The 15,000-nt window shown below is 39.0% G+C and overlaps 1 protein-coding gene across 4 annotated transcripts in view; it reads left to right on the top strand.

Moving 5' to 3' along the window:
• znf609b (zinc finger protein 609b) overlaps nt 1-15,000 on the top strand; it is a 95,804-nt gene that overhangs the window by 25,349 nt on the left and 55,455 nt on the right. For 3 of the 4 annotated variants that reach the window (XM_086025743.1, XM_086025744.1, XM_086025741.1), the window contains exon 2: nt 9,111-9,997. The exons of the other annotated variant lie outside the window; for it this stretch is intronic. In XM_086025743.1, the coding sequence (XP_085881869.1) occupies nt 9,239-9,997 (759 nt within the window). In that variant the 5' untranslated portion in view covers nt 9,111-9,238. The remainder of the gene's footprint in view (nt 1-9,110; nt 9,998-15,000) is intronic. 4 annotated transcript variants of the gene reach the window in all.

Here is a 15,000-nt window from a genome sequence, read left to right as displayed (position 1 = left end):
GTATATATAAAATCGTAACTACCGTATTACTAATAGGCTGATCAGTCACTTTTTTTTTTTTTTTTGCTATTTGCGGCAGGGTTCACAGTCCCTACTTCCATATAAGAATGCTGTCTCCTGACAGCAGCATTCGAGCTGATGGCCTATCTGATTACCGCACGCATGTCCGTCTCATGCTTTTATTTCGCCAATGCTATGTTTAAAACCACTATTGTTCTACACGCCACAGCCGTCCTATCTGTGCGTTATTGTGGTAGATCTACAATATATCAGTTCATCGGCATTTACCCTTTGCTTGGAATGCAAGTTGGGAACGCTGCAGCGATGCTACGTTAACTTATTTGTTTACTTTGACACCAGCTGTGTGGAGCCTGGCTGGACTCCACATGATTTTGCTTGACTAGTGAAGCAAGTTTCCATTTCCACTTTAAAGGGACACTTGGGTGTCATTGGCACTTATATATTTGGTTTGCATGTAAACATGACATCCGTACTAATGTGATTTCCAATGGAGAGTTTGGAATCAGTTCCTCCCGTGACTCCGGACGAACAAGGATAGAACGGTAGGGGGCGCGGCCATTGGCCTAATTAACGAGAGGCGTTATTCATGGAATCACTTTGATTTTTTTTTTTTTTTAAACTTTACATTCCCTGTAAAGTGAAAAAGAAAGTCATATACATTTGACAGGGCAGAGAATAGTGTTTTTAAAGGCCAAATTTGGATGAATAAAAAAATTGCCGAGTTTACGAAATCAGGCTTCTAAATGATGAAAAATTGAGACAATCTCTTATGTCTGCGCCAGTGTAGTTGTCTGACGTCCTGTTAAACCTTTTGCTGTCAAAATATGTTTGCACATCCAGCATATAGCTCCCCATTTTGAGCTGTGAAAAACTATCTGCTTAAGCCCTGCAGTGGCTGAAATATATCCCACTGAGTCGTCACAGGACTTTTCCCTGCATAGATGAGAGGTACTAGCACCAGATAGCTCGAAGGACTGGTGGTGGAAGTCGTTCAAAACGTCGCTGTCTCGCGTGGTGTTGGTGTTGGTGTGTAGGCCCACATAACAAAGACATTAACCAGAGATGAAAATAATTTTCGTCCGTCCTCGTCCTTTTAAAGCGCTTCCGTCCTTACATTTCGTCACCCCCCCCCCCCCCCCAAAAAAAAAACATCCGTGCATGACGCAGTGGGAGAGATGCTAACAGCAGAGGTTTCATTATTCCAAAACATTATTCAAAGCTCTTAAGACGGCTAATTTTCTTTTCACTTCAACTTAGCGGCTGGGAGTATGTTGAGTAGATTGAATTGTTTACAACTGCTTAAAGAGAAAAGTCAACCAAAACATATATTTTTTTTCTAGTACATGTTCTATGCAGGCTCTCTAGTCATGTCATTTTGATTAATATTGCGTTTGTGGAATATGAAAACTCCACCCATTTTTAGCTAGCTCAGGGGATGGCCATTTTGTCATGGGAAAAAAAATCAGGGAAACTGAAATGGTGAAAAGTGGTTTAAAGCTACATCTCCACAATTGAGTACTACATTTATCTCAGTGTTTGCACCTTTTCAACAATTTTCAACATTCGTAAAATGTATTTAGAAACCACATCTCTAGAGATGCAACAATTGATTTAATGAACAACTGAAGTATAATCAATTTGTTCATTTTCTGCATTGTCAATTTGATAGAATGTCCTGTTTTGTTTTGTTTTAATATAAAGGGATGACATTTTTATTTTTTTTTTAATCATCAGATTTATCAGTTAATCCAAAAAATGTTTGACAGACTCACCGATGATCAAAATAATCGTTAGTTGCAGTTCTACAAATCTATGACTTCACTATACTGGGTCTTTAAAAGAGTACACCAAGTGGTTTCCTGTAAGTGACATTCTGGTGTTTGCATTATCTGAGATGTTTCATTGAAGCGTATTCCTCTTTGACACAGAGAACCCCGCAAAATTGTTGTATCAGCAAGAATACAGTGACAGCTTTTGCAGGCAGTGTAAAGAGTGCTCACCGCTCATGTTTCAAACGGTATCAGATGTGAGGATATGCCCAAGCAAAGAAAGGGTCGCTCATTAGTTCAACTCCATTTCTCATATGTATTCTCGGGTTTGTATGATGGTGATGTAGGAAAACATACTAATCTACCGAGTTTTGGGCCCAAGGGACATCACGATTTACTCTGGACTTTGAGGTCAAACACAGTGCTCCCTCTGCCTTTCGGTGAACTCCCAGAGCTGCGGGAAACGGGGAGGATTACATTTCCACTGCTAATGCACTTGTTCTGAGAACTCGAATGTGCATAGTTTACTACTGTTCTATGTGCAAAATAGAACGTGCAAAATGTATTGAGCTTGTATGGAAAATTGCTCGGGTTGCACCAAAAATTAAAAATGTTGGCCAAAATCAAAAATGATAAAAGAAAGCCAAAAGCCGCAACACTATGATATTATAATACCTTCAAACCTTTTATTAAAAAAAAAAAAAACAAAAAAACAAAAAAAAAAACAATGCCGACTAAGGTGCACCGGGCAAACACGGCAATGTGACGCCCCCTTATTGTGTATACCATGTACCTTTTAATTATTCAACTTCAAACCATTCTGTAGCACACCAAAATGTCGAGCTTGTTGGAAGCAAGGCTTTATTTGTCAGTCAAGACAAGATTTGGGCATCAGAGCCTGGAGAATTCTGGTGAAGAGCTAACGTTTGTCTTAACGTCTAACGTTTGTCCCCGTTTGAACGCCTGCAGAGAAAAGTTATTTTCAAATGATCTCTCTTAATAGAACTTAAATTAATCCATCCCTTGCTGTTCTTTTGTTGTCTGAATGCCAGTCAACAGTCAGTAAATAGTTGGGTAATAAATGAGAAATTGTGAAAGCAATTGAAATGAACTCAGTTATTCCTCCATTCGAGCCAGTTTAAATGAATACAACTGCCAATTTCTGCCATTTAGCGGATTGGTAAACTTGGACAAAGTGCACTTTTGATGTTGCACACACACACACACACACACGTCTCTCGGTGTTTGCTTTGCCGAGTAAATGCAATGAAATAACTCAGTAGTTACACTGGCATACAGCTCGGTCCAAACAGGGAGGAAATGGAAATAGTCCACTAATACCCTTTAGTCACTCTACCACAAAAATTATGACAGAGACCCCTTTGCTTGGTACCGTAAATGAGTGTTAAAGTTGAAAGCCAATTTCACCGCATGTGGCCCTTTGTCATAGATAACTCAGTGAAACTGGATCTGTGAAAAAGGGCAAGCAAGCACCGTGGGTGTTGCACAACCCGCATGCCTTTCGCTCAATGAGAATCTCACTGGGACATTTGCCTCAGTGGGGGCTTTTTCAAAACGGCTTGCATGGCAGTTCCAGCTGAGGGCAGTACAGTAGGTCAACTGCTGATAGAGTTACAGCCTCCCTTTTGTGGAGGTGTTGGACAAATTAGACCCCACAACTGTTGTCATAGTCAAACAGGGACAGCTGCATCTCTCCACCATCCCAAACATGCTATTTATTGACTGCTGTTCCACTGGAGAGCCATCTGGAGAAAGAAGCAAGCACAGAAATAAAACGATACAACAGTTTTACACAGATCATGCAAAATAGTTGCATTCGAGCCCGAACGGTCGATAAACAAATAAGATGCCTTTGCCTTTTACTCAGAACTAGGGCTGTCACCATCATTTTTTAAAATTAATTGTTCGATCGATTATTTCATCAAATAATTGGATCGTTTCATTTTGCATAGACGTGCATTATGAAACAATTTTTCGATTACTGTTTATTAACTAATTACTTTTTTAAAAAGTTGGTATTGTTTAGTGATTAAAAACAATTCAACAACGATTAAGCAATATCACACGAGAGCAATTAATGTGCTCATGAGGGCTGTACGATATTGGAAAAACATGCAATATGGTTGTTCAATATAGCAATATTGATATTACTGCGATATTTAACATGTACTTGAAGAAATGACATTTTTATGATCCAATGATAAGCATTTTTTTTTTCATGCTGCAAAATAAGCAAGCTCAATGTATTCTTAGCTAATTAATTGTAATTACCCTATATCAGGGTTCGGCAACCCGCAGCTCTTTCATCCTTATTTTGCAGCTCTGTGTGGCTTGGGAAAATAAATTATAAGTGTCCGATTGAAGTGTGTTGTAACGTCTTCCAAAGACACAACGTCAGACGTAGCTTAGTTATCGCCTTTTTTATTATTCCAACATGGCTACTGTGGGCCATAGCCGACGCCAGCTACAGTGCAACAACAGTTCCGTCATAAGTACACAGGTATGGAACTCTGGTCCTACTCGCCGTCCAATCACGCCTCTCTCACTCGCACACCAGTGAGTCCAATCCAGCGAGTCGCGTGATGCATTCAGGAACCTCAAAAACAACACAGTTTTAACAAACGCAAATGTCACCACAAACAGATAACCCAATTCGTTACAGTATGTTATTTGACTCAAAAACGTGTATCATGTTTTCTTATTAAGTCAGTTTTTAACTTCTTTCTTCAGACCTTGTGCAATTTTGGTGCTCAGCATTCGCCTTCCTCAGAGACGTTTGACAGAACTTGACAACGTGTCAGCAGGCAGCCGGCGTGCTCAGAAAGCACAGCAACACCAAGACTGCACAATATCTGAACAAAGTATTTTATTTGTGTTTGTTCCTTTGTTTAATTGTAAGATTATTGGGACCTTGAAATATTAAAATAAAATGATATAGTCACCGTCGGCAGAAATTCTCAGAAGTCCAAATATGGCTGAATTCATTTTGAAATGGTCCGTCCCTACTTGGTCTGTAATTTTTATGCAATTCTAGCCAATTTTAAAGCAGTGAAAATAGCAAATACTCAAAGCAAGATTTCACGGCCGAACGTGCGTGCAACACAATGACGTGTCCTACGTCTGTTGAATGCCGCCTCTTTTTTTTTTTTTTTTTAGACAATAATGAGTGAAAATAGTAAGGTTCGCTGGATTACGATGGCTTGTTTAATATGGATCGATGAGATTCTTCTTTGCAAAAAGACCCCCCCTCACGTGTGTCATGAGATAAGTCTCTGTTTCATTTTAATATCCATTTTAGACGCGGTTAGTTGGATCATTGTTTTATTCACTGCATCACTCATTGCTTTAAACCAGAAAGGTGTTTTGTGAAGGCGTTGGAGTCAAAATGAAGTTATATTGTGTATTGGTCAGTTATGTTTGCTGGTGTGCCGTTTCAAAGTCTGGGGGCACGATGGGGGCTTCACATGAGCGCGGACTTTGAAGTACTCTGATGTCGCTGCATGGCTTGGTTTTCTAAATTACCGACTGAATGTATTTTGTAGGTAGTAAATGTGGACGTGAGTGTGCAATAGCAATATATAACGTATTATACAACTTGAACGAAGTGGCACCTGGGAACTCAAACAAGCTGATGTTTTTTTTGGAGGTTAATGTCAAAAAGTGTTTGCGGCTCCCAGTGCTTGCTTTTCTGTGTAAACCGGGTCGAAATGGCTCTTTGAGTGTGAAAAGGTGCCGACCCCTGCCCTATATAATGTTCAATTATTGGATGGCGTTGCGCATTTAAGTTTGCATCTGACTGGTCGAATTCAAATAAAAGCATACAATTCCACAAGAAACTTGCATGTCTTTGCGATATCCATATTGCATGGGCTAATATTGTGATATCAATATTTTTTGGATATATTGTGCAGGCTGAGTACTTTTTGACTTATTCAGTTACTGGTTTAGTCATTTTTTTCCAAAGTAAAAAGAAACATTTACAAATTTCTTATGAAATTCAACTGATTTTCTGTGCCATTTCTAATGTTGCTATAGTATACCGCCAAATGACAGGTTTCAGTATGCCTAAGTACGTTTTTTTTCCCCCCGCAAACAGTGTCATTGCTTTTTTTTTAATACATACTGTAAATAGCACCTTCTAAAGTTAGCATTACCCAGTTCTGAAGTACCACTATAGATGGGTGTACTGACCTACTTAGGCGACTGCCCACAGCCACCTTAGCGGTGTGGCGTTGCACAGCAAAGCTTGTAGTATACAGAAGAAGACAAGAACTTCTTTGTAATAGAAAAAAGTAGACCACATGTGTATAGTTCATTGTTTACATGCCAGGTGAAGTTATAGAAATAATCAGTCCCTCTGTCCCTCTTTTTTTTTTTTTTTTTTTTTTTACACACACAAAGAGGGACAGTTGCAGACGTGTAATAAGCACTTGACAAGCTTTTCTCACTAAATCCAATGCATGAGTTTGGTTTTGCTGCTAGTGTGCACACCCACTTATTTTCTTCCTCATCTTAAGTGTTCTTTGATTTATGTTGCAGTTATGCTGGTCAGCCGTCTGTCACTGCAGAGTTGGTCACAGGATGGTAAAATGAAGGAAGTTAACGGAATGCTCTACTGAAAACTGTAGCTTTGAAAAAATGACTGGCAAGATAAATCCAGCATTTCCTGATCTCGTAAGCAGTTTCGGAAATGTTAAGGTTTTGAAATAATTGGTACTCTAGCTTGTGAATTCCATTTACTGTAATTATGCTTTAAACAGGACAGCCCACTGAACATCAATCTTAATTTATCAGCAAAAGTGTGACTAATTATAAGACCAAAACACTTTCCCAATTTTTTGTTTACATATTTATCAGACTTAAATGTTTCAAATCATTAAGCCGATTTTAATATGTGACAAAGACAAAGTTTATTTGAATTCAGTTTGTAAATAATGATGTCATATTCTTTTTCTTTTCTTTTCTTAAGAGGGAAAAATTCAAACCTTTCTTGCCCTATGTAAAAAACTGATTACCTAATAATTGGTTGAGCCACCCTTGGTAGCAATAACTGAATTAAAAAAAATTGTGATAACTGATGTTGAGTCTTTTGCATCGCTGTGGAATTGTGTCCTACTCTTTCCTCACAGGCTTGTTTTGACTTGGTCATATTGAAAGGTTTTTGCGCATTGAACTGACTGAGTCTCTTAAGTCCCATTGACTTGGGTTGTCTTTGTAACATAATCAAATTGGCTTGATATTCTGAAATATGCCAAAAAAAAAAAAAATGCAACAAAAATCATGATGAAGGCATAGGTTTTTCACGGCACTGTAGAAAAAAACACCGTCATATGACCAAAAAGTACTCTATAGTCTGAATTAGGGTTCCTGCCCATTAAAAATCTGACATAAACTGCTTATTATTGTAAGTAAGGGTCTGAAAGCTGTTTGTTCGTATGTTTTGGGCAAGACACAACATTGCTAAACACTGACACAGATTTACTGACACATTAAGAAGGTTTTCATCCAAAACTGTATTGAAAAAAATCTCGCAGGTATCACCAGATGGGATATATTTTAATTGAGCAGATTATCTGTCGCGTTATTACCTTATGGTGTTTATGGTGTCACAATTCCTACTCCTGTCAGTATAATGAATTTAAACAGTGTGTATACACTTGGTTTAACAAGTGATTTTGAACAATATCCACAAACATTTCTTAACCTTTAGATTTCATGAAGACGCTGTGAACATAGCAAGCTTTCTTAACCCATTAAGGCATAAAGCGCCTTTTTCAACAGCTCCCCAAAACCTAAGGTGTATACAATTTCATAAAGACTTTTTAAAGTTACGGTACTTTTTTTCATTATAAAGACTTTTAATATAGTTAGAAATAATTGTAACTGTAATGTATGTAATTTTTTTTTTTCATCACAAAAAGTGTATATATGTATGTACTGTAATGACAACTTGTCTTAAACTTGAATACTTAGATGAGTCATAGTCATAGGCTGTTGCTGCTGAGTATTTAAAGATTTCGGTGTCTTAATAATTTACAAAATTAAGAGATCTTTGTTGTTAGTGTATTTTTTATTCTGGTGTAATTCCTTAGAATATCGCTTTTATTTATTTTTTCTAAAAAATGTACCATTTACTTGTCATCTTTTCAAAATAAACATTTTTTTTTTTTTTAAATCTGGGGTTTTTTGGACCGAAAATATACCGAACCGAAGTTTCCAAAAATCCAAACAGAACCGAAATGTGATTTAGCGTACCGTTACACCCCTATTATTTACTGTTTCAATCAAAGATGTAAAAATAACGTGTCAGTGCAAGAGAAGCACTATTTTAATTTTTTTTTAAATCGAGTGGTAATTACCATCCTCTATTCTGTTACAAAGACGTCAATATCGTAATTGTGTGCAAACCATATCATATCACGTTCGACTGGTTCCACTGGTCGTGCACGACGTCTATATATCACTGCCGTTACTTACTTTAATCAGAGCTCCCGGCGATCGACGGCATCCGCCATTAGCCTACCTACGGCTCGAAAAAATTCCACGACATCCCCCGCGGTCTCGCGACACCGTCACGTGTATATTCTGATGCATTAAGTTGGCTAAGAGACGGAGAATTGGTTTAAAAAAGGACAGTGACATATCCGCTCTCCCGGTTTGAAAGGTAGAAAGACGCAACAGCGCTCCCGGCTCTAGTGGTAGAGACGCGGTTATGCGCTCCCGGGCTTAATGGGTTAAGATTGCATGTTCAAGATGCCAAATAATCTTTTTTTCCCCTGAGTTTAACGGGTCACATTAGCTTGATATGTACCAGGATGGCTCTTTTTTTATTTGATCTGAAATACTTGAACCTTAAGTCCATACAACAATGTGGGCCTTTGACATTTATTTACGCGTAAGACCGGGCTACGCAAGACTACTCGGTGTCATCTTGAGTTGAAAAAGCACGGCTCTATAAACAATGCAGGAGTTTATCAGTTGTGACACTAACACAGCAGTGCCTTATGAAAAGACAGCCACTCATTCAGAGCAGTGGGGCCACCTTGGCCGTCAAAGCAGGATTTAGGCTGCATTTCCCACAGTTGTCATGGCAACTGGGGGAAGTGATTATGAAGAAAGGGTTTCTGTAACACCAGTGGGTAGTATCTATCATAGGGATTTGCACAGTGATCATCTCAGGATGACTGGCTTATGTGAAAATATTTTCTTTTGTAACTAATGAAATGCTAGCTGCTCGAGTCTTGATGTCTTAATGGCATTTTATATGATTGACTATCTGGCATTGTCTTTTCTTTTCAGAACAAAATGAGGCCAAATGGAACAGGAACGGTTAGACCGTGAAGACTCTTTAACCCCTGCCCCTGAGTCCCAACCGTCCGAGATAGCGTTGGACCTCACTGAGGCAATCCTGGGCCGTTGGCACTAAAATGTCCCTAAGTGGTGGCACTGCAGGCGGGAAAGGTGTGGACTCGAATGCGGTGGACACTTACGACAGCGGGGATGAATGGGATATCGGTGTTGGAAATCTGATTATTGACCTTGACGCTGACTTAGAGAAGGACAAACTTGAGATGTCTGGCACCAAGGACGGCATGGCGGCACCACCCAGCGCAGTAGCGGCGTTGCCTGACAACATCAGGTTTGTTAGTCCAGTGTCTGGCTCTCAAGGCAAGGAAAGCAAATCCAAATACAAGCGCAGTAAAAATTCTAAAGACAATAATAGCAAAGCTTCAACTGGAGATGGAGCAAAAAAGGAAGCTACGGGACGGACTCAAGGCGAGCCAACTGGCGCTGCGGCGAGTGCCGTGGTTGCAGGCAACAATTCCACCTCTGGGAAGAACATAGAAAAGGGGGGCAAAACCTCCAGAGGTGTTCTGAGTGGGAAGAAGGACAAAGAAGGGGCTACGGGCAAAAGTAAAAAGGACAAAACAGAGGGAGCGGCAATTGTGGCAATCGCTGCAGTGGAGAAGGAGGTTGTGTCTCAAGTTCAAGTTGCTCTGGGGAGCTGTCGTAATGCGCCCTTCGAGGGCACACAATCGACAGACTTAGGAGAAGCCAATCAAATTGGGAATATTGCTCTTGAACCTGTTGGGATATTACCGGCGTTAACCACAAAAACGGAGCCAGAGGAGATGGAAAACGCAAATGCTGAATGCAAGACCTCGAAGAAGGTGAAAAATGAAAAGGTACGTTCATTTATTTCTTCATACGCTGTCGCACATGGTTGACTTGATAGCGCAGATGAAGCTCAAGGCCCGGGGGCCAGATCCGGCCCACCGCATCATGTTAAGTGGCCCGTGAAAGGAATAATGTGTCTCATCTTCCCTGGTCCTGCACCAAAACTTAAGATTGGGATGTGTGACAAATAATGCTGAGCTTTTGAAATCATTGCTTATCTTTTTGGACAGTAACTTCAACAATAGTTGAAAAAATTATTCTCCTTGACTTGTGATTTCAAAACTAGCAATCTATCAATTTGGAGTGTATATGTAACGATGCGATGAGACGATGAAATATTTGGTTTCACCGTCACGACGGCCCTCTGAGGGAAGTCGTAACGTTGTAAAGTGGCCCGCAACAAAAATGAGTTTTATAGACTATACTGTAGTAGGTCTTGGTTAAACGCGGAGTGATTAATTTGAATTGATTTCAGAGCTTACTTTAAGATTTGCTGAATTCCTTTATAGTAACAGGATTTTTTTTTTAATACAGGTTCCCATTTTAAAATGCCACAAAAGCTTAAACTAGCCACAGCATGAAAGATTAAGAGACATTTTCATTTCAATTTAAGTCAAGTTGCCATAATTATTGAGTTGGATGGACAAGTCAACATGACAAATGAATGGGTTTGAAATGTAATAATAACATTCTTCATTTCATTTTTTGTTCACCTAACAAAAGTGTGTTGAATTAATCTGAGAAAATAGTCTTTGGAACTGGCTAAGATTATTATTGTGGAAGTAAATTCCAGGCCCTTGTATTTGTGGGGTTCTAGAAATTGTACTTTTGAGGTCTGCTCAAATTTGACATGATGACGATGATTCCGTCCATCATGTAGTGCAAATCCTCCTGTTTTCTATTATGTTTACCTTCAGCTACCGAAAATAGTCCTCAAAATATCTATTCTGTTCAGAGAATCCATATCGTCACCCTCTTCAAATAATGGCTTCATAATTTGACAAAAAAAAATATTGCCCCCCCCCAAAACAGGATGCAGGCCACTTTTGCTTAAAAACGGCTAGATCCTTAGTTTAACAGATCATTCAATTCTACCCCTAAAATGAAATGATTAATAAACCTAATATGATCAGTATTTGGTTCTGTTTTTCGTGTTTTCTGAAGATAATGAAAAAAATGACTGGCCGTTATTTTTAAGAGGGTGACGATAAGCATCTTTTGTAGTTTTCGAATATATATTCTCATAAATGCCAAGTAGATATTTACCTTTAAAACTTAACAGCTACATGGCGCAGGAAGGCAATCAATCACATCTTGTTTCCTTTTTGGGTAACATAATTTGAACGCTGTCACATTGTTGCATTAGAACAATGTAAGGATCTGTGTAGTTATTCAGTCATACAGTACTTATCTTGTTCGCTCATAGAGCTGATCTATCACTGTGTCAATTGTATGCCTCCAAGCACCCTTTTCATGCTCTCACAATTTAAAAGACAGAAGAACAGGGCGGTGCTGAGGACGGTTTTTGTCTGTCATCGTGTTCCATTCTTAATCCCACAAGCCCCAGCTATGCCTGTTGGAGCAGTGTGTGGGGGAGGGAGTTTGTGCAAAGCACGCCTTCGTCGTTTTCCTGCTGTTCTAAACCTAGCGGGGGGGATGGTTCGTAAGGAAGCCTATTTGATTCCTTAAATCCAGGACACCTTGCCTTGCTTCGTTTGTTGTCCAAGGACATTTCAGGAGGATTTTTGCATGTGCAGGCCGTAGGCATTGTATCAGTAATTATTTATGAGTTTGCCTCTGTGCCTTGCCACAATGGATTTAAGAGGAGAAACCATTAGCGCTTGTCCAAGTGCCCAATTCCAAATTGTGGGCCTCCATCCGGTTTTCTAGTCTATTTATATGTGCACTACATAATCAAGTGATACATATCGTGACAAAATCCAAAATGACTGTTTACCGGGGGTGTAACGGTACGCTAAATCACATTTTGGTTCGGTTCGGTTTCTTGGAAACTTCAGTTCGGTTTATTTTCGGTACAAAAAATATTTAAAAAAAAAAAAAAAGGTTATATTGAAAAGATGACAAGTAAACGGTATATTTGTTAGAAAAAAATAAATAAAAGTGAACTGTTCGGGTGATATTGTAAGAAATTACACCAGAATAAAAAATACACTAACAACAAAGGTCTCTGAATGTTGTAAGTTATTAAGACACTGAAATCTTTAAACACTCAGCAGCAACAGCCATTGACTATGACTAAGTATTCAAGTTAAAGACAAGTTGTCATTACAGTACATACTGTACATACACTTTTTGTGATGAAAAAAATACATACAATGACAGTTACAATTATTGCTAACTGTATTAAAACTCTTTTTACAATGAAATACAGTAACTTTAAAGAATTTATGAAATTATTTACTCTTTTTAGGCATTAAAATCTTTGAATGTTCAACAGCATATTGTAACGAATTGGGTTATCTGTGTTGTGGTCGGATTTGTGTTTTCCTGAGTTGTGATGTTTCCGAGGTTCATGAATTCATCGTACGGCTCGTGAGAGGAGCAGCGGAGAACGAAGAACAGAGCTGTTGTATTTTGTTTTTGGCTAAAAATACTGCTTGCTTCCTCATCTAAGAAACATTCCAATTCGGATGATGTCGTTTTAAATGTTACTATGTTAGACATGCTACCTAGAGCATAGCCGGCGATCTCATGTAGCAATGTCGGCACACAACTTTGGGACTTATACGCGTACCTTGCCCCATCAGCAATTTTAATAGGACAGCCAGAATGTTCCTAAACAGGAGACCGCAGTATACGGGGGACCTTCTAGCTCTGGCTTGTTTGCGTATTCGTTTGCTCCGCTTTAGTGCCGCCGCCCTCCTCTCCCGTGTGCAACAGTCAATAACGCCCGTGCGTAAGCTGGCGCTAATAATAAAAACTGATCAGAAACGGTACGCAAGGTGGAGTGAACCGAACATGCCATACTGAAACGTATTAATATACCCATGTGTTCCGTTACACCCCTACTGTTTACATGAACCGAATGCATGAACCAACCCGCATATGCAAATGCACATTTTACACATGAATGTGTCAACTTTGGCCAGTGACAAGACGGAAGTAAACAACAATGATTAAATAGTACTAATCTGAACTTTTACTTAGTGCTCAGTTGGTTTGGGCATACTTTTCCTCCTATTCATTTGATTTAGGGTAACCTCCACTTTACTCCTCTGACCGAACGTTTGCAATCATTAATAGTTGACACTAAGGCTATCAGCCTATCACTATCGAATATTTTTAAAATGGATTATTCTGTTGATTGTTCCATCGATTAATCAAATAATCGAATAAAATTTCATTTTATATTAAAGTGTTTTACAAAACCATTTTTTCCATTTACTGTTGATAACCAATTATTGTTGTTTATTTCGTATAGTTTAGTGATTAAAAAAACAAAAAAAACAATTAAGCAATATTACTTGAGAGGGATTAATGTTGTACTCACCAACCTTTTGAAACTGATTCAGTTACTGGTCATTGTCAGTGAGTGATGACCATACCACTCAAGTCATTGTTTTCGGTAAAATGTAGGATGTTTTTGTTGTTTTTTTTGTTTGTTTTTCCCTTAATTGGTAATGTAATACATCCTGCCATCGCTAGGTAGAACACACTTGTCGTCATTTTGCAAATGACGCGCGTTAATGCTTCTCCAGCAAACTTAGCCTAGCATAGCTTGCTCCACAGCGTGTACATGGCGTGTGAGTGTAACGCGAAGTGATTATTGTGAGAAATGCATACACATAATCCAATGTCCTTGTTAAAATGGAGGCTGTCTGCTCCATGCTTAGTGGGTGTCGTAGCCTCGCCTACTGCAGTGTGACAGCCTTGACACATGCCGTTTACTTCTTCATGTCTACCTGTGCTCATATTCTTGGTCAGGTCACCAAGATCACAATGATTTATATGGTATATAAACAGTGACACAGTTGTCTTTGCTGAATGCTGGTAAAGGATCTGTATTTAAACTTGCAACCTCCGTTATTCTCAATATTATGCAACATTGTAGTCAACAGTGGCTACGTTTACATGGACACATTTAATCAGATTAAAAACCTGTTATTCCCAAAACCTAGTAGCAGCAGAGCAAGCGAAAAACATGGCAGGGGAAAGACTGAACTGGTACATTTGCAGCCTCTTTAGGAAGTGTTAACTCAACGTAACGGCGCAAACGGGAAAACTAAACTACGCAAAATAATGCTCACGTTTAAAGTAGAAATGGACAGAGCGATGCTTGTTGACATGGAAGTCGCTACGGCTCCTTCTTCTACTACTATTTCCGGTATATTTGATCAATCTGCGCATGTCAATATAATTTGTTCCGATCGAAAGTGTGATGCAAGAACATGCAAGTCCTAATCGGATCAATATTTTTAGCGTCCATAAAAACAGTACATCCGATCATAATTTTAATCTGAACTCTGGTCGGATTAAAGACATTTTGTTCATGTAAACGGAGCCACTGTTCCAATGTCTAAGATTCAAAATTCAATGTCTATGATTCAAAACATTTTCTTGACAAATAAGGCACAAGCACTATGGCATAGTACGTTACTTTTGGGGAGAAATAGAGTGAACACCATTGGCACATTCTCTGTTGGTTCGTCTATCCCCCCAGTGTAACCTTTATTGAGCCAAAGCATCTACTTTACAAGAAAAATCTCAAAGCACACCACCCAACAAAAAATGTAAGTACTGAAATAATGAGCATCTCATTGCTGTTTACTCTCAAATCGACTAACTCAGTGTGAAATCTGTCAGGGATCTACTCTTAACATGGTAGCACATGATTTGCTCACATCCTTTTTTTTTTTTGTTGGGTGGTTAATTATATTTACAAAATATTTTACCATGAATAAGTTTGTTTGCAATTAATACATTTGCAGCATTTTTATGATGGGGGCATGTGGACCATGGCGCGTGCCTGGAACACATACAGACACCCTGA

The sequence above is a fragment of the Filicampus tigris genome, chromosome 3 (assembly GCF_054856515.1).
Source record: "Filicampus tigris isolate MCC_2025a chromosome 3, RoL_Ftig_1.0, whole genome shotgun sequence".
Lineage (NCBI taxonomy): Eukaryota > Metazoa > Chordata > Actinopteri > Syngnathiformes > Syngnathidae > Filicampus > Filicampus tigris.
Note: the sequence above shows the minus strand (reverse complement) of the source record. Positions and strands in the feature narration are given on the sequence as shown.